The following is a 24,857-nucleotide window of genomic DNA, read 5'->3' as shown; positions in this document are numbered from 1 at the left end:
ATGACAAAGTATCAACTCATAATTATATCATAACGATTATAACATTTTAAACACGTTTCTTTTTTTCAAAAAATATAATGCACGGACATTTTTGTAACTCAATGGAAAAAAAAACAAAAAAACAACTCGGTTGCATTGGTTTTTTCATGCCCAAGGAGGGTTAAAAACACTCAAGAAAAATTTTTGACAAAGGTTCTCATAATTCATCCATGAAAGGGTTAAAAAAAAAATCTATATAATCATTAAACGTATACACATGGCTTTTAGAATTCCCAACTTCTGCTTCCGTGTTGTGTAACAGTGGGTTTTGTGTTGAAATCCACAGTGGGAACCAGTCCTAGTTCCTTTTACGCACTTGACGCATCCAAACTCCTCCAAACTTCCGTCGGCGCGTTGCGCTCCTCTCCGGCGCATCCCGTCGGCCGCTGGCAGAGGCTTCTGTCCGCTCCTCCAGCTTCCAAATGGAGCTGCAGACATCCCCGTTTCTCCTCGTCTTTTATGTCACCTCCGTCATCTGTAACTCCGGGCCCATAGCGGACGTGGTCATCGATCGGTACGACATTCCCAGAGTCTGTCCAAGGGAAGTGGAGACCGAAGACTTCATCCGTTATCACTTCAACGGCAGCTTCCATGTTGACGGGAAAAAGTTTGACTCAAGGTGAAGTGAATCAGCTAATTATAGTGTTTAAAGTCGGTTTGTTTAGGCTCTGCAGTTAAACACAGACTGTTGTGCGCATGTTTTCCCACTATGCTGAAGCGTTTACGCACAATATTTTACATCACACTGCAAGAGAGATTATTTGTCTTCATATTCTTTCTTATAACAGACTCTGATGTCTTACCACAGCCAAGATAATAGCTGATTTTCCTTAAAAAATAAATAATAAATAAATAAAAAAGAGCATTGCAATAACTTGTATACATAGAGTAAAATGTACTTGCTGAATCTGTCCTTGTCATTGTTTTTGTATTAATTTAACAGCATTTATCTGTATGTTGCAAATATTTAAGGTTTAACTCATTCATACCAGTAGTTTCCCAATTGTGTTTTTTGCAGCCTAGACCACAGGTGTCAAACGTGTGGCCCGGGGGCCAAATCTGGCCCGCCAAAGGGTCCAATCCGGCCAGCAGGATGAATTTGTGAAATGCAAAAATTACACTGAAGATATTAACAATCAATGGTGTCAAAATCATTTTAATTCAGGTTCCATGTACAGACACATACAGTCCAATTAGATTTCAAGTGGGTCAGAGCAGTAAAATACTATCATAATAACCTATAAATAACGACAACCCCAAATATTCTTTGTTTTTTCGATGTAAAATAGTAAAATTACATGAAAATGTTTACATTACCAAACTATACGTTTACAAAAAATGTGAATAACCTGAACAAATATGAACAAACAGAAGTGTCTTAAGAAAAGTAAATGCAATTTTACTAATATTCTGCCTGTTATTAAATGTTTTGTGTGACTGTAAATGATAAACTGATAAACCGAGGCAGAGTATTGTTAAAATTGCACTTGTTTTCTTCAGACAATTCAAGTTGTTCATGTTATTCGGATTTTTAAGGAAACTTTATAGATGTTAACCTGTTTATAATATAATTTTACTTTTTTCCCACTGTTCTTATTTTACTGGTCCAGCCCAATAGAGATCAGATTGGGCTGAATGTGGCCCCTGAACTGAAATGAGTTTGACACCCCTGGCCTAGACCAACACACACTCTTGAACATTTTCCATTAACCACAATGCTTCCTGCATGTTTCTACAGTTGTGGAAAAAATTAGTAGACCATCAAAAGTCATCAAAAACAATGGTTATGCAATCAAGTAACTCCTATGTGTATCATGTGACTAAAACAGACAGAAAAGAAAACATGGAATGTCTAAAAGCGCTGTTTTTGTCAGTACAATGCCATAGATATTGATGTAAGAACTTCAGTGATTTTGGTTATTATCAAGAAAACCGTGAAAAATGGTTAGATATCAGCTCTGAAATTAAACTGTTATGAGCTATTTTTTGTTTTTATCATTATATTTGTCCAAACAAATGTACCTTTAGATGTACCAGGGATTAAAACGAACAAGAAATTGAAGAAAACAAGGGGTGGTCGAATAATTTTTTCCGCGACTGTTATGTAGTGTTGATATTTCAAACTCTCACCAGCAGGGGGACGTCACTCATTGTTTATAGAGATCTGTATTATGATATCATCAAGTTTTCTTCTGCATAAAGAAACTCATATTCAGTTATTTTGACAGTCAGTCAAAATAACACTGTGTTCTATGATCTTTACATGCTGCATCAGCTGATAGTTTACATTATAGCTCTGTTAGCTTAGCTCTGCTTTTAGACAGAAAACAGACACAGTAAAACCACAAACCACCTCTGTTTTCTGTTCAGTTTGTGTCATCCAAAGAGGGGCAGATTGTAAAAAAATCATAAAAAATTTGAACTTTGACCTACCTTTTCCCAAAATGTAATGACATCTATCTATAAACCCAATTTGGTATGAATTGAACCAATAGTTTTGCTGCTAAAGTGTTATCAAAGAAACAAACAAACTGAACCAAAAACAACACCCCTTAACTGTCCTTCAGGGGGTGGGGTCATAGCATTATACCCTCATAAACCTCATAATGTAGAAGAAACACTGCCATTTCAGCATCAAACTCCATTCTTTTCATTTAGAGCTGTGTCTAGTGGCGAAAACAGCAACAGTGCTTCTAGCTTTGATCATTTTGTCACTTTCTTTGACTCAAGAAGTTGTTTCTTAGTGGTTCTCATCCCATCTGCTCACTTTCTGGTACTTTGGTGACTCAGTACTCCCTCTAGTGGTCACATAAGTACTCAGCCTGTCCGTGTTTAATATTTGAAAGTAGAAATACTGCAAGTAGCTCCATCGAAGGAATGAGTGAGTAGAGCTTTAAATGTTATGTAGCAGGCTAGTTGTCTCATATTTCTTTGGTTAACCTGGGGTTTTGGTTATTTTGCTGACAAAGTGAACATACTGTAGTATAGTCTTACAACTCCAGTACCAGAGGCCTGATGATTACAGCCTTAAAAAGCATGGGAAATAACCAGAAATGGGTCAGGAAAGACTTAATAATACCGTAGCAGTGATTTAAAACATATTTTTCACCTACATGATGACCTGTCCGTTATGACCTCACATCTGAAACATGTCACACAGCATTTATTAAAGCATTAGAAGTTAGTTAAATCTTCAGAAGCATATTTGCAAACTTTCCCAGAACGGCCACTTTTGATGCAAATAGTATAGTCTTACTACTCTACCATCAGAAATCACTGTTTTTCTGTTACATAAAATGCTTGTATGAAAACCTGTCCTAAGTGACTATTTTTGTGACATTGCTACTTCATCGTCATCTCTGTTGGTGATGATATGGACCTTAAACAAGTCAAAGTACATGTATAAAATTATATAAACCACTCAGAAACATGAACCAAAACATGTCCAATACTGACCTCTTCATGCTGTTGTTTAGCCTCACTACTTAAGCACTGGTAACAACTTATAAAAACATTAAAAAACAACTAAAACACCCCTGGCCTTACTTAGAAATTACCTAAAATACTTTAAAAACAGATGAGAACTTGTCTTATACTACTATTTTTGGAGTGCATAGTATAGCCTTACTACATCGCCAGTGGAGGCTGATATGAAACACCTGAAAATTCCTTAGAAACAACCCAAAGCACTTAGAAAACAACCCATTAAGGCCTTGGAAAAATCTAAAACATTTACCAAATCACATCCAGAATGACCATTTTTGTAGCTCATAGTAAATATTACTCCACCAATAGAGGGTGATGGTGAATATGTGGAAAAAGCCTCAGAAATTACCTGGAACACATCAGGGAGGAGTAAATATACTTTATTGCCATTTATCTATTCACTCAGATGAAAACTTATCCTATGTGTCTATGTTCATAACCTCACTGTTTCCCCATCAGCTCTGTTTGAAGAAGCCTTTGAATATCTATTAAAAAAAACCTGCAGCTACCTGAAAATGCCTTCAAAATACCCCGAAACACCCCACTCTCACACCCACCCGCTCTCATTAATGCCTTGACAGTGATCTAAAACACTTTGAAATCATATGTGAGAACCATCCAAAATGAGCATTTTTTGATTGGATTACACCAGTATTATTCTTCACTGGGTGACCACCTGAAAAACCCTATAAATTTAGCTGAAACACCTCATGAAGCATTTAATACTGCCTTAGAAATATTACAAAAAACTTCAGAAGCATAGTGAATCTCTCTTAAAACCTTTATTTGTATGGTTGTCAGCACAGTCCTGGTGGTGAAGGAAGGCCATAGTATGTACTCCAAAAATGGAAATTTTGGTCACATCTTCAAATTTACCTAAGACTTTTTCTAGATCGTAGAAAAAGCACTGACAATTGTCCTGAGAGGTGTTTGATGGTGTTTCAAACCTTTATTCATATGGTCATTAGCGCCCCCTGGTGTCTGAGTAGTAAGGCTATAGTATGTACTCTAAAAATGAAAATTTTGGTCATATCTTCAAATTTACTTAAAAGGCTTCTAGATCATAGAAAAAGCGCTAACAATTGTCCCTAGAGGTGTTTCAAATCTTTATTCATATGGTCATCAGTGCCCCCTGGTGTCTGAGTAGTAAGGCTATAGCATGTACTCCAAAAATGGAAATTTTGGTCATGTCTTCATATTTCCTTTAAGTTTGTTTTAGATCATAGAAAAAGCACTGACAATCGTCCCTAGAGGTGTTTCATGGTGTTTTAAACCTTTACTCATATGGTCATCAGTGCCCCTGGTGTCCAAGTAGTAAGGCTATAGTATGTACTCTAAAAATGAAAATTTTGGTCATATCTTCAAATTTACTTAAAAACGCTTCTAGATCATAGAAAAAGCGCTAACAATTGTCCCTAGAGGTGTTTCAAATCTTTATTCATATGGTCATCAGTGCCCCCTGGTGGCTGAGTAGTAAGGCTATAGCATGTACTCCAAAAATGGAAATTTCGGTCGTATCTTCAAATTTCCTTTAAATTTGTTCTAGATCATAGAAAAAGCACCGACAATCGTCCCTAGAGGTGTTTCATGGTGTTTCAAACCTTTATTCATATGGTCATCAGTGCCCCCTGGTGGCTGAGTAGTAAGGCTATAGCATGTACTCCAAAAATGGAAATTTTGGTCATGTCTTAATATTTCCTTTAAGTTTGTTTTAGATCATAGAAAAAGCACTGACAATCGTCCCTAGAGGTGTTTCATGGTGTTTTAAACCCTTACTCATATGGTCATCAGTGCCCCTGGTGTCCAAGTAGTAAGGCTATAGTATGTACTCTAAAAATGAAAATTTTGGTCATATCTTCAAATTTACTTAAAAACGCTTCTAGATCATAGAAAAAGCGCTAACAATTGTCCCTAGAGGTGTTTCAAATCTTTATTCATATGGTCATCAGTGCCCCCTGGTGGCTGAGTAGTAAGGCTATAGCATGTACTCCAAAAATGGAAATTTCGGTCGTATCTTCAAATTTCCTTTAAATTTGTTCTAGATCATAGAAAAAGCACCGACAATCGTCCCTAGAGGTGTTTCATGGTGTTTCAAACCTTTATTCATATGGTCATCAGTGCCCCCTGGTGGCTGAGTAGTAAGGCTATAGCATGTACTCCAAAAATGGAAATTTTGGTCATGTCTTAATATTTCCTTTAAGTTTGTTTTAGATCATAGAAAAAGCACTGACAATCGTCCCTAGAGGTGTTTCATGGTGTTTTAAACCTTTACTCATATGGTCATCAGTGCCCCTGGTGTCCAAGTAGTAAGGCTATAGTATGTACTCTAAAAATGAAAATTTTGGTCATATCTTCAAATTTACTTAAAAACGCTTCTAGATCATAGAAAAAGCGCTAACAATTGTCCCTAGAGGTGTTTCAAATCTTTATTCATATGGTCATCAGTGCCCCCTGGTGGCTGAGTAGTAAGGCTATAGCATGTACTCCAAAAATGGAAATTTCGGTCGTATCTTCAAATTTCCTTTAAATTTGTTCTAGATCATAGAAAAAGCACCGACAATCGTCCCTAGAGGTGTTTCATGGTGTTTCAAACCTTTATTCATATGGTCATCAGTGCCCCCTGGTGGCTGAGTAGTAAGGCTATAGCATGTACTCCAAAAATGGAAATTTTGGTCATGTCTTCATATTTCCTTTAAGTTTGTTTTAGATCATAGAAAAAGCACTGACAATCGTCCCTAGAGGTGTTTCATGGTGTTTCAAACCTTTACTCATATGGTCATCAGTGCCCCCTGGTGTCCAAGTAGTAAGGCTATAGCATGTACTCCAAAAATGAAAATTTTGGTCATATCTTCATATTTACTTAAAAACTGTTCTAGATCATAGAAAAAGCGCTAACAATTGTCCCTAGAGGTGTTTCAAATCTTTATTCATATGGTCATCAGTGCCCCCTGGTGGCTGAGTAGTAAGGCTATAGCATGTACTCCAAAAATGGAAGTTTTGGTCATATCTTCATGTTTCCTTTAAATTTGTTCTAGATCATTGAAAAAGCACTGACAATTGTCCCTAGAGGTGTTTCATGGTGTTTTAAACCTTTACTCATATGGTCATCAGTGCCCCCTGGTGTCCGAGTAGTAAGGCTATAGTATGTACTCTAAAAATGAAAATTTTGGTCACATCTTCAGAATTACTAAAAAACTCTTCTAGATCATAGAAAAAGCACTGACAATTGTCCCTAGAGGTGTTTCATGGTGTTTAATGTTGTTTCAAACCTTTATTCATATGGTCATCAGTGCCCCCTGAAGGCTAAGTAGTCAGGCTGTAGTATGTACTCCAAAAATGGAAATTGTGGTCATATCTTCAAATTTACTTAAAAACTGTTCTAGATCATAGAAAAAGCACTGACAGTTGTCCACAGATGTGTATCATGGTGTTTCAAACCTTTATTCACATATGCATCAGCACCTCCCACTGGCCACTGGGTCAGGCTTTACTCTAAAAATTGAATTTGAAGCCACGTATTCAGTTTCGCCAATGGTTTCATATTTGCATATCATCCCCTGCTCTGTAATGAAATTATCAAGTGTCCTATAATTTTGTGTAGGTGCAACTTAAAAGGAGTTTATTTGAAGTTTTTTTTAATCTAAATGTAATATTTTTCGCTCCAGAATAAATCACAACTATGGTAACGTCCCATCACATAATATGCTCACCTGGATTACAGATTTTATTCCTACTTTATAACACCATCACATAAACCTTAACCCTAGTTTTCTTTTCTCCTTTCTTTCACTCCAGCCATGACAGAGGTAAAGCCTTCATCAGCCAGGTTGGCCTGGGCAGGCTCATCACAGGCATGGACCGAGGTCTTCTGGGAATGTGTGTGAATGAGCGCAGGAGGATCACAGTCCCTCCACACCTCGCCTACGGAAGCATCGGAACAGGTTCGTGTTGATACACTGGAAGTTATTCTTGATGACAACACCGATCAGCCACTGACAGGCAAATTGGTATTAATTCTGATTAATAAGTCAGTGGGTGAGATACATTTGACAGAAAGTGAAGACGTAACTGTTGAAGTTGATGTGTTAGAAAACGTAAAATGGACAGGAGTAGGGATCTGAGCTACTCTGACAAAGGAGAAAGTGTGCTGTCAAATCACTGGGTCAGAGCATCTCCAAATCTTGTTCATTCTAAATGTAAAGTGGTTAGAACCTACAAAAAGTATCTGAAGAACAACAACCGGATCTCAACTAATCAAGGATCTATGGCAGCAGAACATTATTACCACTTGTCTAATCTTGTGTAGGTCCACTTTTTCCACAAAAACCACTCTGACCCGAGGCCTAGAGATGCTGAAGGTGTACTGTGGGATCTGGACCAAGACGTTAGCAGCAGATCCCTGAAGTCCTGGAAGTAGAGTGGTGGAGACGCCATGGATTAGATGTATTTGTCCAACACCTTCCCACAGATGCTCAATCGTCCTGAGATTAGGATGTCCTTGCTTAGTCCATTTGTGACCATGGACAACCAAAAAGACCTGTAGTCATGGAGATACTCTGACCCAGTCATCACCATTACAATATGACCCCTGTCAAAGTCACCTCCATACATTGCTGATTTTTTCAAACACATCAGCTTCCAGGACTAAATGTTCAGTTTAGGGATGCAACGATTACTGGTATAACGATAAACTACGGTAAAATTGCCAACAATTGTTAGTATTACTGTTTAAATTCTAATTATCATGATAACCGTGTTTGATTACTGCACTTTTCCGGAGAAAACACCCATGTAAAGATCTGCTTTTATGTCAAATATTTGAGTATAGTTTTAATTTGTTACAATATTAATTTTATATACCTAATATTTGGAACCAATATTCACTTTTAAAGTCTTTGAAAAGGTTCGTTAAGCATCTGTGTGTTATTTATGCCATAAATTATATACATTTTTCAAATCAGATTTTTTTTTTTTTTTTTTTTTTTAATGTTTTTATAGTAGGTTAAAGTGAAAAAAATAATAGACAGATGATACAGATGAAGTTGTGCTGAAAAAAAGATACCAAACATGGGTATAGTAAACATTTGTTTATATAGTATATAAAGGCAAAATCAAAAGGACTGAAAAACGGACAAAATAGGCTCAGACCACTAAGGGTTAATATTTGAATGTTTCTTCCAAGAGAAAGTACATTGTGCCTATTATTTTACTTGTTTTTTTTGTTTGTTTTTTTTCAAAATACAAAATCACACAAATACACTAAAAACACACAAAAACACACTAAACACACACAACACAAATACACTAAAAACACACTAATGTTAAACTAAGGTTAAATTATTTCAGTGTGTGTATTAGTACTTTTTGAACATATTGAGCACAATTTCAACAATACCACGATAATAATGATAACCATGATAATTTTGGTCACAATAACCATGATATGAAATTTTCATATCAGTACATCCCTAGTTCAGTTGCTGCAAAATATATCCAGCTCAGTGTAAGGTACCATTGTAATGAAATAATCAATATTATTTCATCTCCTGGCTGATCAGTGCAGGTCCGTACATGTCTATATCAGTGTGCTTATTGTCCGACAGGTGGCATAATTCCTCCTGATGCTGTTTTGGTGTATGATGTTCTTCTGTTGGACATATGGCACCCCGATGACAAGGTCCAGATCCGCACTCTCAGCAAGCCTGAAAGCTGCAACCGCACCACCGTGGCATCAGATTTCATCCGATACCACTACAACGGCACCCTGCTCTCCGGTCAAGCCTTTGACTCCAGGTGAGACCAAGTGAATCTTTAACATCCAGGTGTCTCTGCTTTGCCGATTTTGCTGAATTATGACTCTGTGTTTGACAGTTACTCAAGGAATTCGACCTATGACACCTACCTGGGGCAGGGTGACCTCATCAAAGGCATGGACGAGGGTCTTCTGGGCATGTGTGTTGGAGAGAGGCGGGTCATCATCGTCCCACCTTTCCTGGCGTACGGGGAGAGCGGTCATGGTATGAAAATATCCAAACCCTACCCACTGGTGCTGATGTGCTATAATTTAACGCCAAAATATCATTCATTAAACTTTAACGTGTCAAAGAAATAATTTATTGGTCAGTGGGATTAAAAACTTTTTAGCCCTTAAATTAGCAAGCACTCTCAACATTGTGTCTTTGCACAAATATGTTCCTATTCTGGATTTTGTTGCAAATCGTGTGTATATTTTGAAGTTACGAAGTAGAGGCCAGCAGATAGTACATTTTTCAAGGCAATAGTTTAAAGCAGGAAGCAGCCAAATCTGATAAAGTGGCTGATATGAAATTGCAAGGAAGATATTAGTTTGAATAAAATTAATGTCTGCCTTTTGAACTTTGAGTAACCGGCAAGGCAACTTTATTTACATAGCACAATCATAGTATAAAAAATAAATAGGGATATTACAGAAAAGTATAGCAGGATAGTAAGATTATCTTAATTTCTCAGAATACCATTTAATATTGTTGTATATCTTGGTATCACCATTCAAAAGAAGCAATCATGTGTACTTAAACATTGCTGACCATTGTATAAAATACAGTATAATCTTGTAGTTGTATTATTTAACCTTTTAGACCACTTTTAGTTTCGGTGTTGTCCTAAAACAGCGCAAAAATAAAAGTCCAAACTGTATTTCTGTAAAGGCCTGTTTATTGGTCATCTGCTCTTCTTAATGTGTTAAACTTACATTATTTTTACATCCATATAAATGATTATTGGTTGTTTTTAATGGTGCAATTTCAGGGAAGTAAGTTCTGAGTTCAAAACTTATGTTTGATATGGGAAAACAGGTATGATTTCAGAGGAGTTTGTATGTTTACTGTACAAAAAGTTGTTAAATGTATAAGAGATGCATTTCTGTTATTGGGGTTAAATTATGGAATGGCACGTATATAAATTTTTAAATGCGCAGTTCATTCATAGTTTTCAAAATATTGGTTTGGAAAGATATTTTTGCGGGATACAAGCAGGAGTGATTTCTGCTGTTTTGATTGGTCGCCTAAAACTGATTGTGACTGGAATGTATGCGAGTCATACATAAACTAGCTTATTCGGTCTCAGCATAATTCAGTCATTTGAATTAAAATTAGCCTCATTGTTTGTATTTTCTGTATTATGGACGATGACTGAATAGACCTAAACCTTATACTTTTACACAAAGATGATATGAATGGTTTTGTTGTTTATTGTTTATTTCCATGCTGCACTGAGAAGACATGAATGAAAACATAATGTGACTGCAATATTAAGAGAAACTTTCCTCCCAACAGGAACTAAAGTCCCCCCTCAGGCCACACTAGTCTTTGAGGTGCTGCTGGCCGACGTCTTCAACCCTAAAGATGACCTGATAGTTCATGTAAAAGAGGTCCCAGAAACCTGCACCAGGAGGACCGCGACTGGAGATTATATCCGCTACCACTACAATGGGACCTTCCAGGACGGAACAGCCTTCGACTCAAGGTGAATTGATATTTTTCTGTCATAACAAAGCAATAAATTTGAAGTTTTACTGACATTTTCACTGACAGTTACCAGAGAAATAGCACCTACAACACTTACATTGGCATGGGGTATGTGATCCAAGGGATGGACAAAGCCCTGCATGGCCTGTGCATGGGAGAGAAGCGACGCATCATCATTCCTCCTCACATGGCGTACGGCGAAAATGGAGTTGGTGAGTTTTGACTGTTTGTTTAGAAGACAGTTGGAGTGGCAACAGAAAACCACTAATGCTTATCGGCTAAAATTTGCTTAGAGGTCTTATTTATGTCTTTGTGCATAAGAAATCAATATAAGTGAATCCCCAAAGGAACTTTGTGTTGGTAAATGCAACTTATGCAAATTTACAGGATTTCAGTTCTGTTGCAACATGTTGATGGTCATATGAACTATGTTTTCAGGTCAAAAATGTCCAATTTCATCACAATTAATGCTATATTTTCATGTCACAAATGGCCAAGTTATATTTTAACTGAATTTACCTGAAAAACAAATATTCTATTCTTTTAGATTCCCCAATTTCTCTTACAAGATTCTATCCTACATATCACATTTTATTATTACAGGTTGCAATATGGAGTATGGTGCTGATCCATCCTGCTTATGTTACGCCAATACATACATTAAGAATGTCACACGTCACTTTTTAAATCAACAGTTTTCTAATAATAAGCATTTTTATAAAGAAATAACAATTCTATATTGTTATTTACTCTTTAAACTATACAATAAATAATTCTGATCCTAGTTTTTGCACAGGGATCATTTGTGGAAACGGTGACATGGCTGCCGAGCATCAGTATGATGGGATCTGTAACAACCATGTCACACCCGTCCACTGCCACATTTTGTGTTTTTGTGTCAGCTGTTATTGTTTTAGATCCACAATACTAACATTTATGAATAAGAGGAGAATTAGCAATAGTAAGTATATAAGTTTATTACTAATAAAGTACTGGTACTGACCAGAGCATCATGGGTAATGTCATGTCCGTCCACCAGCAAAAGTTTTCACATACACGTGCTATTCAAAATCCAATATTTCTGAAAATATAGCTTCCACTGTCAAATAATATCAGTAGTCTGTGTACAAATGTATTAGCATTATTTCAACACAGTTCTTTGCATTTCTTACAACTTTTTTTTTTTTTTTTTTGACAAAAATGGCCACTCATTTGACCCCCTGAGTAAATTTTAGCCGTTATGTTTCTTTGACTGTAGGAAAGATTATTCCTGGCTCTGCAGTGCTCGTCTTCGACATCCACGTCATAGATTTCCACAACCCCAAAGACCCAGTGGAGATCAAGATTACCCACAAACCACAACAATGTGATCTGACCAGTGAAGCTGACGATTTGATTCAGTATCGTTATAACTGCTCCCTGATGGATGGCACCCTGCTGTACTCCTCGTGAGCGCCCTCTGCTGTTCCTTCTTCTTGGTTCCGTCCTCGTCTTTTCACTTCATGCATGTAATCGTCTCTGGCTCCTCGTCTGACAGATTTGGGCCCTGAAGCGCAGATATTCCGTTTATGTATCCATGGCAACAGCACGTACTCCTGCATGGCTTGAGGTTTTGGAACAAAGAAAATAATTTTATCCTGGGTGTTTTTATTCCATTTTTTTAAGTGTGTCCTGTATCTTTTTTTTTTTCCAGGGACCAGTACGATTCACCTTCCACCACAACACTTGGAACCAACTCAGTGATCTTGGGTTTGGAAGAGGGCTTGAGTGGCATGTGTGTTGGTGAAAGGAGGGAAGTTATTATTCCACCACACTGGGCACATGGTGAAAATGGAGGTAAGTCAACAGGACAGGTCCATATCATGGCAGAACATGAAGACCTTGTCTGTTCACGTTTCTCTTTTCTCCTATCGTGGCATCTGTAGCTGCAGGAGTTCCAAAAAGTGCAGTGCTGTTCTTTGAGCTGGAATTGGTGGATCTGCAAAAGGGGGTGCCTCAGGGCTACATGTTTGTGTGGCTGGGAGACGGACCTGATCCACTTTTTCCTGCTATGGACCTCAATGGTGACAAAAAGGTTCCACTTGAGGAGGTAAGAGGACACATTAGGTCGAGTTTAGTCTGCAAGTCTTTGTGCTCAAGTCAGATATTATTGCTAAGGGGTTTTTGTTGGATTTTCAGATAATTTTTGTGAGACAAATTCTGGTTGTGATATAAATTGACATGACTATTCGTCCAAAGAACTTAAACGCAATAGTTTAAGTCAGGGGTGTCCAACTCATTTTAGTCCAGGGACCACATTCAGTCCAATTTGATCTCAAGTGTGCCAGACCATTAAAATAACAGCATAATAACCTATAAATAATGACAACTCCAAGTTTTTCTTTGTTTTAGTGCTAAAAAAAACACTAATTTATGAAAATATTTACATTTACAAACTATCCTTACACAAAAAAGATGTGAATTACCAGAAAAACTTAAATTTCTTAAGAAAAATAAGTGAAATTTTAACAATATTATGCATCAACGTATGATTTGTACATGTGCATTACACACAATGTTACAAAAATATTTGGTAATAAGCAGAACATTGTTAAAATTTAGAACTAAAATAATTTCTACAATACTATGTGTTAGCTTATTATTAATACAACTTGCAGATCAGATCTACAAATGCACAAAACATTTAGCAACAGCCAAAATATTGTTAAACTTGCACTTTATTTTCACGTTGTTCACATTTTTATTACCTCCACCAAGGAACGGCGGAGGTTATGTTTTCATCTGGGTTTGTGTGTTTGGCTGTTAGCAAGATAACTCAAAAAGTTATGGACAGATTTGGATGAAATTTTCAGAAAATGTTGATAGTGGCACAAGGAACAAATTATTAAATTTTGGTGGTGGTGGGGGGTGTGAAATGCTTTAGCAGAGGTCTGCGCTCTCCGAGTGCTTTTCTAGTTGTTTGTTATTCTTTTACTTGAGATCACATTGGACTGAATGTGACCCCTGAACTTAAACGAGTTCAACACAGTGTCATTTTTGTACCGCGGGCCAGATTGGAACCTTTGGAAGGCCGGTTTTGGTCTACAGGCTGCATGTTTAAGTGATTAACTGGCAGTTTAATTTTAGAGTATAGGCGTAACATCCTTCTAATAGTGCACTTCCATCTGTTTTTCAGTTTTCAGATTTCATCATGCTCCAGGTTAAAGAGGGCAAAGGTCGTCTTCGGCCTGGAGTGGACACCGACAGCATTATTAAGGACATGTTCAATAACCAGGATGTCAATAAAGATGGAAAGATTGTGGAAGAAGAACTGAAACCTGCATCTGAGGAGCCACAACAAGCAAGTAAAGATGAGCTGTAAAGAACATTCATATTTCAGTGGTGGAGAACAGGCATGCAGTGGCTGGGGTTATGCCATTATCAGTCAGCAACTGTTGTGCAACTATTTTTAAAGTGTTTCAGATACTGGAAACAGAAAGTGTTCAGCCTTTATTGAAGGCGGTCTCTTTACTAGGTTTTGTTGAAATATATCAAATTCATTTAATTTCTGAAGGTCTGTTTTATTCAAGAGGTTGACTTGTCATATTGGGAAAGTCATAGGTGTTACTGACAGTGACAATGAGGTAACATTCAGAATAACACTATAAAACTCAATAAGATGAATGTAACTCATCTGTTAAAGATTATCTGCATTTCAGCATGTTGTACACAGGAAACAAGGGGTTGAAAATATTAAGAAAGAAAACTGGCTGCAGAAATGTTCCTTTCAGGGGGAAAAAAAAGCCACATTCAAGAAACCTATTTGCATTAAATTGCAACTTAGCAAATGTTTGGGCTGGGCCCGTCTTCCAGAATGGACCATCTAATATAAATATAACAAATGACAACCTATTGATTGGCAATGTGCCACAGATACTTCCAATATAAAAATGATGAAACCACTGGTTGTACAGTGTATGTGAGAGTGGCTTTTTTGTACAGTAGCAGAAACTCAGTAATATAACAATAGAGTGTTTTGTGAAATCTAAAATAGTTTAATACCTTTTTTTTTTACTGTATTTTTACCTGTAAAAGGGTTAAATCAGTTCAGTGGCCTGTTTTTACTGTAGTGAATAAACAGTTTATTTCAGATGTTGAATATGTGAAACAGTAACACCTTTACACAAGATGACAAACATAAAAATACAGGACTGTAAAGAGAGCTCAATGAACAACAGCCAAAGTCTGTTATTCTCAAAATGTTTTACAGGGTTTTAAGGTTATTTTAATAAACTACTAATTAGTAATTAAAATAGAATACTTTAAGAAATGCTGTATATGAGGCAGCAATCTGGTTCTCATAAATGTTTAATAAAACCTAGTTGTCAGTTTAATGTTTAGTAGCACCGTAGTGTTCCAGAACCAGTTGTCATATAAAATACATCCTGTGTGACAATACAGCTACAAATCCAAATTAAGTGACTTTTTCAACAAAATAGAACAAGGCCAAACATGTTTTTAAAAGGTGCGGTTTGAGGTTAAAACCAGCTGTTGAGGAGCTTTATTGTAATGAGTTGGAGAACAGTTTCAGACTCAATAATATGTGAAATCCTGTTGTGCGTTTTTCTTTCCCTTTGTTGTAACATCTTCATAAACTGACAAAACCATCTGTCCCCCAAGCATATTATTAAAAAAAAAACACCCATAACCACATGCACACTTTCCATGCTGCACAGTGCAAGTTGTGTGAGACCTTTGACCCCCATCACATACAGTTTAGTCCAATAGCAGGATTACCTTAAACATGAGAGGAAGGCAAATGGACAAAGAGGTGACATGCTGATGTGAGGTTTGCTTTGTTTGTTTTTCCTGGAGTGGATATGTTAAAGTCTGGCGCCCAGACTGATTCTGTTACTTTTAGTAAAATAACAAAAAAAAAAAAAAAAGAACATGAAACATTCTTAGCTGGTTGTGAATAAGCCTTTGACTGGCACTTTTCTGAGTGGAGGCCTCCTCAGGTGATGGCACTGTAACGTCCAATACGAAACCATTTCAGTTACTTATTGCCAGTGAGGTAGAGAAGTACAGCGTTGGGGACTTCTAAGGTCTCATCCTTTACCAACACAATGTCATATGAGTCCAAATATGACTGCTTCCTCTCCTCCACCTAAAAGAAATAAAACATAGACAAGAGGAGCGCACATGAAATAAAAAGTTGAATTTTTATATTTGCAGTGAGACAATTTTAAAGTCAAGCCCATATTCCACTATTATTCAAATACGTGATAAAATGTCTAATTTGATGTGGATCATATGAACATTATCTTCAATTCAGCATTTCCAATTAGCCTGATTACTATCTGCATACCCTACATTCTAAAGGAGAGTTATTTGTACATTGTGCAATCAGAATATGCATGTTATTTGGTGTTTTTATTATCGTTTCTAGTTCACAGCCACTTGCCTGATTATGGTCAGCTCTCTGTGTTGTACACAACCTGATGAGTCAACTGTTTCTGAGGCTTAAGTAGAAAATATAAGGCCAAAGGAGAAACTTTTTTATGTTTAATGACAGACATGGATATAATCAGGTTTTCAGATACATATGAAAAGAAAGTGGTTTAAGGAACGAAAAACTAAAGCTGTGTTTACATTGGACATAAGTGGAAAATTTTGAAAAACGTTTATCACAAAGATGCAAAATGGCATAAGTCCAATCACTCCCAGGTTTTTTTTTTATGGTCATGTAAATGAGCTGAGTGAGTTTTTCTCTATCACTAGTGGCTTTTCCATTGGACATCTGTGCAAAACTTTACTGATATTTACTAAATGTTGAAAAAACGGGAAGTGGGTATCTTCAGTTTTTCCATTAAATCACAAATGCGATGATTTGTTTATTTTTTATCGCAAGATGACACAAGTAGTCATTCCATAAACATGGTGATGAACATAAATAACACGTTGATTTACAGACATATTCATAATTATTATTATTATTATAATAATATATTACCCCTCTTTTCCGTAGTAAATTAAAAAATGATTTGATATCCTGTTGTGTCCACACAATGTTTCTTTTAAAACTATTCTTCGCTTGTTGTAACGTCTGTCAACAGCCATTTTTTATTCATGCGACTCTAGTTGTGGAAAAAGGTCTTTCCATTGCAGTTTTGCATGATATACTAATACTAATTTCACTACATCTTGCCAGTGCAGAAACTTTTCATCGAAAAACGAGTTTTGGTGAAATTGTCATTTTTCCATTGGGCAAATTTTTATGTGCAAGTTATATTTGCGTAATTTGAGGGTCAATGGAAAAGCACTACTCGCATCTATCATCTGTATCTATGGTCAAAAGCCAAAACAGTCATATTGTCAAATCAATTATGAATCTGTAACTGCCCTGCATTTTCAATGACAGATTACAAGAAAACAGATACCGACTGTTCTATCCTAGCTCTTTAATGAACATAAATGTGTGTGTTTTAGTTACCTTATCATTAAGAAAGCCAATCTTGAGGATGTTCTCCATGTCCTGTACTCCATCGGCCATGGTCAGATCTCCTAGTGAGTCTCCAAGCAGCAGCACATTGGGTCGTGTCCTCAGCTCCTGGAAATGGCCGGTGTTGAGCAGAGCGCCTTCTCTTTTATTATAGATGTGGATCAGCTCTCCTTTAAAGGCCTTCAACACTCCCTGAGTAACACATCAAGAATCAGACATTACCCCAAACATCATTCTTTGCGTGGATGTTAAATTACAGTTTAGGGTTTTTTTTTGTTTTTGTTTTTTTTTTTGGGGGGGGGGGGGGGGGCTACTCACAGATTCATCAAAGTCCATGTAATTGGAGAAGACCTTGACATTGGAGTGGAAAACCCCAGCTTGGCGAATCACCTCTTCCAGAATGTCCCCTATGCCGGCGGAGAAGATGAGTAGAGGTATGCTGTGCTCATGCAGGTGGTTGAAGAAGAGCTGGAAACCCTCCCTATTAAAACACAATGTGATATTATTCAGTCTCTGCAACCTTTTTAATATCATGTAGATTTAGTGCATGTTTTCTCACCTCAGCCTGGCTTCAGACTCCCGAACCACTGTGGCCAGCAGGTCTTTCCTGATCCTCTGTTCTACCAGTAGGTCGTGGGCCTTTGTCCACCTAAAGTATCGCAGTTTTTAATTTAACAATTAACAATAAGGAGGTAAAGCACCTAGTTTTATTGATACTAGGTAAGTGTAAATTATTAGGTTCAATTATTTTTCATTGATATTTGCATTTTGTTCATGTTTAGTTCCTTCATGTTTAATATTTTGTTGTATGTAAAGTAGAGACGGGTAAATTTATTTGCAGAGGTGGGATTTTTTTTTTTTGTTATATTAGCAGATCTTGGTGCAAGTGACTAATATGAGGCTTCTGAACTGGAATTACTGAGTTTTGGGGAAAATAAGACTTAAAAAAAACCTCTTGAAGGGGCTTTATTTAGTATTTCTACTAAATACAAAAATGACACTACTTCTACATGGGTGAATTTGATAATAAGATTATAAAGGTATACATTTATTGTAATGTTGTCTTTTCTAAGTAGCTGTTTGTTGATCTGCTGTTCAGACTAAACTGTGACACTTCTGACCTTGATTCCAAACAGATCTTTATTGCAGCTACTGACAACACAAACTGTACAGAAAATGGAGGTGATTTGTTGTTTTACTGTGGCTGTTTTCTGTCTAAAACAAAGCTAAGCACAGCTCCAAATTAAGCTGAAGGATTTTTTTTTTCAATAAAGAAAAGATGAAAAAAAAAAAAAAAAAAAATTAAAGAAATAACCAAATAACCAAAGGCAGCTCATATGTAAACTTTTGTTTGGATGTAAATATTAGAATATGAATCAAAACATTTAAAGAGACTTTTGGATTTGTTTTAGAGTCTTATCCTTACTGTGCTCTTGCAAAATGTAACAACCTCTATTTTTGCTGGTGTTTTGATAAAACATAGCTGCAACAATGAGGAGAGTTCAGACATACAGTATGGCAGCTTTTTGAACACTAACATTCACTCACCACTCCACCATGAGGGGCAGCTTTTCCTCTATTGACCTGGATGAGTCGATCTCTATGGGGTAGTATGTGTTTAGCAGCTCCTTTAGCTAAGGGCGACATTCAGAAAATATGACAAAACATACAAGTTAAAAACATCTCTGAGGAACAGAGAGAAGACTATTAAAAGGACCCCTCAAGCTTCTATGTTCCTGCCTAGTGGAGTCAAGTCACAGATTTTGCTTCTTTGTGTTTCCATTCCTACATTCTCCCACTAGAGGGCAGTCAATCTGCACAAGGAACAACAAATAAACACTTCACCAAATAATAAAAACTATAAAATCACCCATATGTGTGGAATTTCTGACTTATTGCATTATGTTTAATTTTGCACTCCAACATGAGATATGAAAATGAAAGTCACTATATGGAATTTTACTATGGTCAATATCAAGCTAAGGAGAGAATAGTATTACTATCTCTAATAAAACATTAATATATTATTACAATGAAGTGCATAAGATAATACAGATGATAATGATGACGACAGATGCATTCTGAGACTGTTGAGCAGCGTAATCACCGGATATACAACAGACAAATATATAGTGGATAAAAAGCCTGAAATGACACATGACTGCCTTGGCGTTGTTGCGATGTATTAAACGTCCAAGTTAAAATGTCAAACAATTAATCTGTTATGTCATTCTCTGTTGTCATCTGAGTTAACGCACAAATAGTAGTTAAATATATCACCATCATAGTGACCTGTCAATGTGTATGCAACAGCTAAAAATATAAACCCTGAACACACAGAAACTTAACTGGACCTCAAAGATATTAACAGGTGCTAAAGTATATTCAGTTTACAGAGAATAATTATAATATTTTCACTACACAGTCCAGTTCCTGTAGTCTAATTTTATCAAAAATGTAAGAAACCAGGAAGTGGCAAATACTTTTTCACAGTCACTCACTTTTTACCTCACACAAATAATAAGACTGTAAATATAAGTTTCATATGATATTGCTGGTGGGTCAGAACCTTATTCTCCATAATGTTAACTCATAGTGACAGACATCCATTAAAGTGAAAATTTTTGAGGTTGTAACTTAAAAAATGTAAACTCATTAGCAGGTGCTGAAGTATATTCAGTTTATAGAGAATAATTGTGATATTTTCACTATACAATGTAGTTCCTGTAGTCTTTACCTGACAGACACTATTAACTAAAAACACAATGGGGACAGAAATACCAACAGAATTTGCTTTTCCTTACACAGGAGTGGAGGAATTTGAATGAGGTGGTTTGGTGTTGACAGACTGTAATGCAGAACTCCTAACATGAGCTGAGGAACAATAGAATGGACATGTCTTCTGCGGCTAAATATTCAATGGCACTTGCATGCCATGTGCATTTTTACTCCAATTTGTGTTTATTATATTCCATCGACTAGCACTGCCCTGACTCATAATTTCGTCTGTTTAATCAGATGCAGAAAATTCACAGCTGTGGGAACATATTGTTGAGAATTTCAAAATGAAAACAGTTGCATGTAATATGTGCAGCGCCATCACGAAAGGACCTACTCCCTGACGGAAGTCACAATAATTAACAATTAGCTAAATTGAGATGTGCAAACCTGCTGCTCTGGTGTTCTTAAATGTCTGAAGAGTAAGTGTCTACTGTTCCTGAGCGAATCTTCTGACACCTGTGTCACAGTTTGATAGTTAACGCCTTAACACCTCAACCACATCACCTGTCACTGTCTTGGAGCAAAACTTCACAGCAAATGAGGGAAAAACACAAGACTCTTCCTGTAAAACAAAGGCTCTAAATTCTGCTATTTCAGTTTCCACAGTATTTTCAGCTTGTGTCTGTGTTAGATCAAATTAGATAGCATAACCTCCTTGGCATAGGTGTAAATGACAGAAAAATGCCTCACTATGTACTTAATGTAGTTTGAGCTAATATTCTGATGGCTGTTAATACCAGAAAGGTGCAGTAAAGTCTATATGAGTAAACCACTGGGACAAACTGCCACCCTCAGCCCTGTGCGACAGCTGCATCTGTGTGTACATAGGCCTTACGTTGACACACAGTGACACGTCACCATGGACACAATGGTATACAATGCTGTGAAAAAGTATTTGACCCCCTCCTGATGTAAAGTCAAAGTCTGGACTTCAATCTGATTGAGATGCTGTGGCCTGACCTTAAACAGGCTGTTTATGCACATATGCATGTGACTGAATTAAAACAATTCTGTAAAGAAGAGTGGGACAAAATTCCTTCACAGCAATGTATAAGACCCAATGCCAGTTATCAGAAACACTTAATTTCAGTTGTTACTGCCCAGGGTAGCCCAACCAGTTATTAAGTTTAGTGGGCAATTACTTTTTCACACAGGGCTAGCTATGTTGAGTTATCTTTTTCCCTCAATAAATGAAATCATCATTTAAAAACTGTATTTTTTTTTTTTTATTCAGCAAGGTCACCATTATCTGAAACATTTAAGTGTGACAAATATGCAAAAATGTAAGAAACCAGGAAGTGGCAAATACTTTTTCACAGTCACTCACTTTTTCCCCACATAAATCATAATCATGTGAGAACTTTCATATAATATTGATAATGGGTCAGAACCTCATTCACCATAGTGTTAACTCATGGTGACAGACATCCAAAAAAGGGAAAACTGAGGTTGTAAGATTAAAAAAATACAGTATCTTCAAAGTTTTTTGTGTATCAGTTTGCCTCATACCTACCTTTTCTTTGCAATCATTGGAGATTAGTTTGCTGTTGTCAAGAATATCTGCAAATAAGCAAACACAAACGATAATATCATTACTCAAAATTAGGATCAAAACTGGTCTTTGGATACATGACAACCTCTACCTGCCAATGGACTTACTGTGACAAGTTGGACATCGTTTTCCTTCATATGCAAATCTTGTGAGGGTCATATCAAAATCTGAAATCACCTGGATTAAAAAAACAAATAAGTAAGGACACACATGTTCCATATTGCCTGTAAGAAGTGCACAGTACACAAAGTGCACAGTGTACACAAATTAAACTGTATATACCTGTAGGGTGTTGGAGCCAGACTTCTGCATAGACATCAGGATGTCCTGGACTCTCTGAGGGTCCCTCATACATACTGATGGGTTGTTTAGTTCTGGAATCTTAAATGACAAGACATGAATGAGATGAGGATGAGAATGAAGAAGGTTTGTACATGATTTATGTTAGCAAATTATTGTAGTCTTTGGTCAGGGCATGAGGAAGACTTCTCAAACATCAACCTGGATCAAAGCTTGAATCTCTAGAATACTGTTCAGATATTTAAACGCATCTGTTGTTTAGTATTTGACTCTCTTGGACAAATAGGATCTGGATAAGCGTTCAAGTAAGACTAAAAACACGGCTGATCATGGCACTAAATAAATCACTCAGTTCAGTTCACTCCAGCAAAAACCATGTACCTTCAGTTTAATCAGCTACAAGATATTTTACTGGCAACATTCAAGCGCAATGTGATAAACATGTACTGTGGAAAACATGTCATTCTGTAGCTGGGCGTAGTACTTGTTGAGTAAATAATGACCCAATTCATTTTATAGATCCAGAAGTTATTTCAGCTTATACATTACTTATTCCAAGATAATAGTAAACCATAAAAACACCACCAAATATGTAGTAGTATGTTCATTCTGGGGATAGGCTTTTTGTTTGTTTGTTTGTTTGTTTGTTTGTCTTTCCTGGCACAAGATAAATCAGATAGATTTTATTATATTGTTAAAATCTTAGAACCACAGTGAAATTGGTCTGACATTATAGGTGAGCCTAAGCCACTTTGTAATGGTTTCACAAATCAGAACATACGTTTTAATGAATCTTTTGTCTCTCTGGGATGATCTCATCCAGATTTGACCACTCTAAGTTTTTTTTTTCAAAACTTTATTAACATAATGCCGTATACAAAAGATCAACAGCAGTCAACAGTAATTAACATAACATGGAAAACAAAATGCTTGAGGTGAGGCAGGAAGAAATTAAATATACATACATAGATAGGTAAGTAAATTAAATAAATAAAGGAAAAAAAGAAAAAAAAATTACAACTTAAATTCATTACATAAGGCTTTAGTTTCCACAGCCTTAGAGTTTGTGCAAAAGTTAAGAGTGTCCAAGTAGGATTTTAAGTAGGATTGAAAGACCACAAAGTTGGGTTTCTATTTGGCAAATTTGCTTGCATGCACATGAAATTTTGCTAATAACGAAATGAGATTAAGAATAAACAGTTTCTTAACAGACAGATCATTAATAAAGAAACCAAATAAAACATTTTCAATTTTGAAGTTCAGAGAAATATCCAATTTTCTATTTAAAAAAAAAGACTGATATCACACCAAAAAAATTGACTGAAGGCACATTCCCAAAACAGATGAGCTGATGTTTCATCAGTATTGTGACAAAATGAGCAAAGAGGGTCGACATTGATTTTATACTTAACCACAGCTGAATTAACTGGATAACACCCGTGTAACAGTTTCAGAAATACCTCTCGCACCTTATTCGAGATGAAAAACTTCCTAGGTAATAACCATACTTTTTCCCAGTCCACATCAAAATATAAATTATTCCAAAAAAAGATAGAAGCCGGCTTACAAATTGTATCCCTTTGAATCTTGACCCCTCTAAGAGAGGTGGATTTAGACCAGTACCTGGCGTCATGTTTTTTTTTTTTTTTTACATTATCTCAACTAGGATAAAGGTTTAACGCCTTCTAAAATGAGGTATAAACATCACAAAGGCTTCACATAAAATAATGAATGGTAATAGAGATAAGAATAAGTCCATCTCCATTGATTTATTAATGCTAGCTAATGAGACAGGTGTTAGCATGTGGTCAGAAATCAAATAACTTCTTTCATATACACCAAACACTGTTGTTACATCCAGAATAACGTCTACTCTCTTAACATACGGTTCAGCAAGATGCATTAATAGGGAAAAACCCGTGTAGTATTTACTTTAGCTAGCCAAAATAACACTAGCTTCAGAGACTCTGTGCTAATATCCTCCCCTAGTTGGGAAGCTAGGTACGCTTAGCTAGCTAGTGTGTAAGTTCACTTCTACACAGTGCATCCTTTTATGACTCTGCGCATTTCGTAAACAGTTACTTGGAGAGAAAAACGTTACCATTTTCTTGAAACGTGTAGTCGATTCGTGTTGGTTATTGTGTCATCTGCTGTCAGTGTCCGTTAAGAAGCCACTAAGGACGACAGAATCATCTGTGTTAGCGCGGTGGCTCTGGTGCGTTCAAGTACTGGAGTAACTGTGGGGCTTTTTTCCAAATCAATTTTCAATAAAAAGAAAAACGTTTGATTTCATGTTTTTTTCTAAAAGTTATGCTTGAAAATGTTTGTGCTAGTGATCTTGTCTTTGGAAATATCAATACACCCTATAGCACACGCGCTAGCAACCATACGTTTATATTTACTTCTGTATGAATGATAACCCCAAGATGAACATTGAATGCAGCACTACTACTTGCATAACTCGAAGTGGGACGTGTTGAGTCTTCCCCCGGGGTCAAATAAGTCACATAAAGTTCCTATGTAGGTTCCCTGGTGCAGCATTACCCTTTGCAAATTGTCAGCTTTTAATTTTACCTTAATTTTTCATATCCCTTTCATGCACAGTGGTCACTCCAGTGGACAGCTCTTCTACAGCTGTTCTCTTGTATGTTCATGGGTTTTGTTGTTCTTTTCATTGTTTTTTTTTTTTTTACACACATCTTTATTAAAGTTT

General features: G+C 36.5%; 2 protein-coding genes across 2 annotated transcripts; one reads left to right on the top strand and one right to left on the bottom strand.

Annotated features, from left to right (window-relative positions):
- The first annotated feature begins 368 nt into the window (after positions 1-368).
- Positions 369-15,692, top strand: fkbp10a (FKBP prolyl isomerase 10a). The gene is made up of 10 exons (XM_030140309.1): positions 369-658; positions 7,321-7,466; positions 9,129-9,318; positions 9,397-9,542; positions 10,839-11,028; positions 11,097-11,242; positions 12,289-12,478; positions 12,724-12,866; positions 12,956-13,119; positions 14,206-15,692. Exons 1-10 carry the CDS (start codon positions 462-464, stop codon positions 14,389-14,391), a joined length of 1,698 nt encoding a protein of 565 aa, XP_029996169.1. The 5' UTR covers positions 369-461; the 3' UTR covers positions 14,392-15,692.
- LOC115423476 (cytosolic 5'-nucleotidase 3) lies at positions 15,347-24,382 on the bottom strand. Its single transcript, XM_030140310.1, has 9 exons — positions 24,246-24,382; positions 22,127-22,225; positions 21,952-22,021; positions 21,806-21,852; positions 19,060-19,145; positions 18,071-18,160; positions 17,830-17,992; positions 17,503-17,703; positions 15,347-16,176 (listed from the first exon to the last, which is right to left on the bottom strand). Exons 1-9 carry the CDS (start codon positions 24,246-24,248, stop codon positions 16,066-16,068), a joined length of 870 nt encoding a protein of 289 aa, XP_029996170.1. The 5' UTR covers positions 24,249-24,382; the 3' UTR covers positions 15,347-16,065.
- Positions 24,383-24,857: the final 475 nt, after the last annotated feature.

Source organism: Sphaeramia orbicularis, chromosome 8 (genome assembly GCF_902148855.1).
Source record: "Sphaeramia orbicularis chromosome 8, fSphaOr1.1, whole genome shotgun sequence".
NCBI lineage: Eukaryota > Metazoa > Chordata > Actinopteri > Kurtiformes > Apogonidae > Sphaeramia > Sphaeramia orbicularis.
The sequence above is the reverse complement of the archived record's forward strand: the minus strand, read 5'-3'. Positions and strand labels throughout refer to the sequence as shown.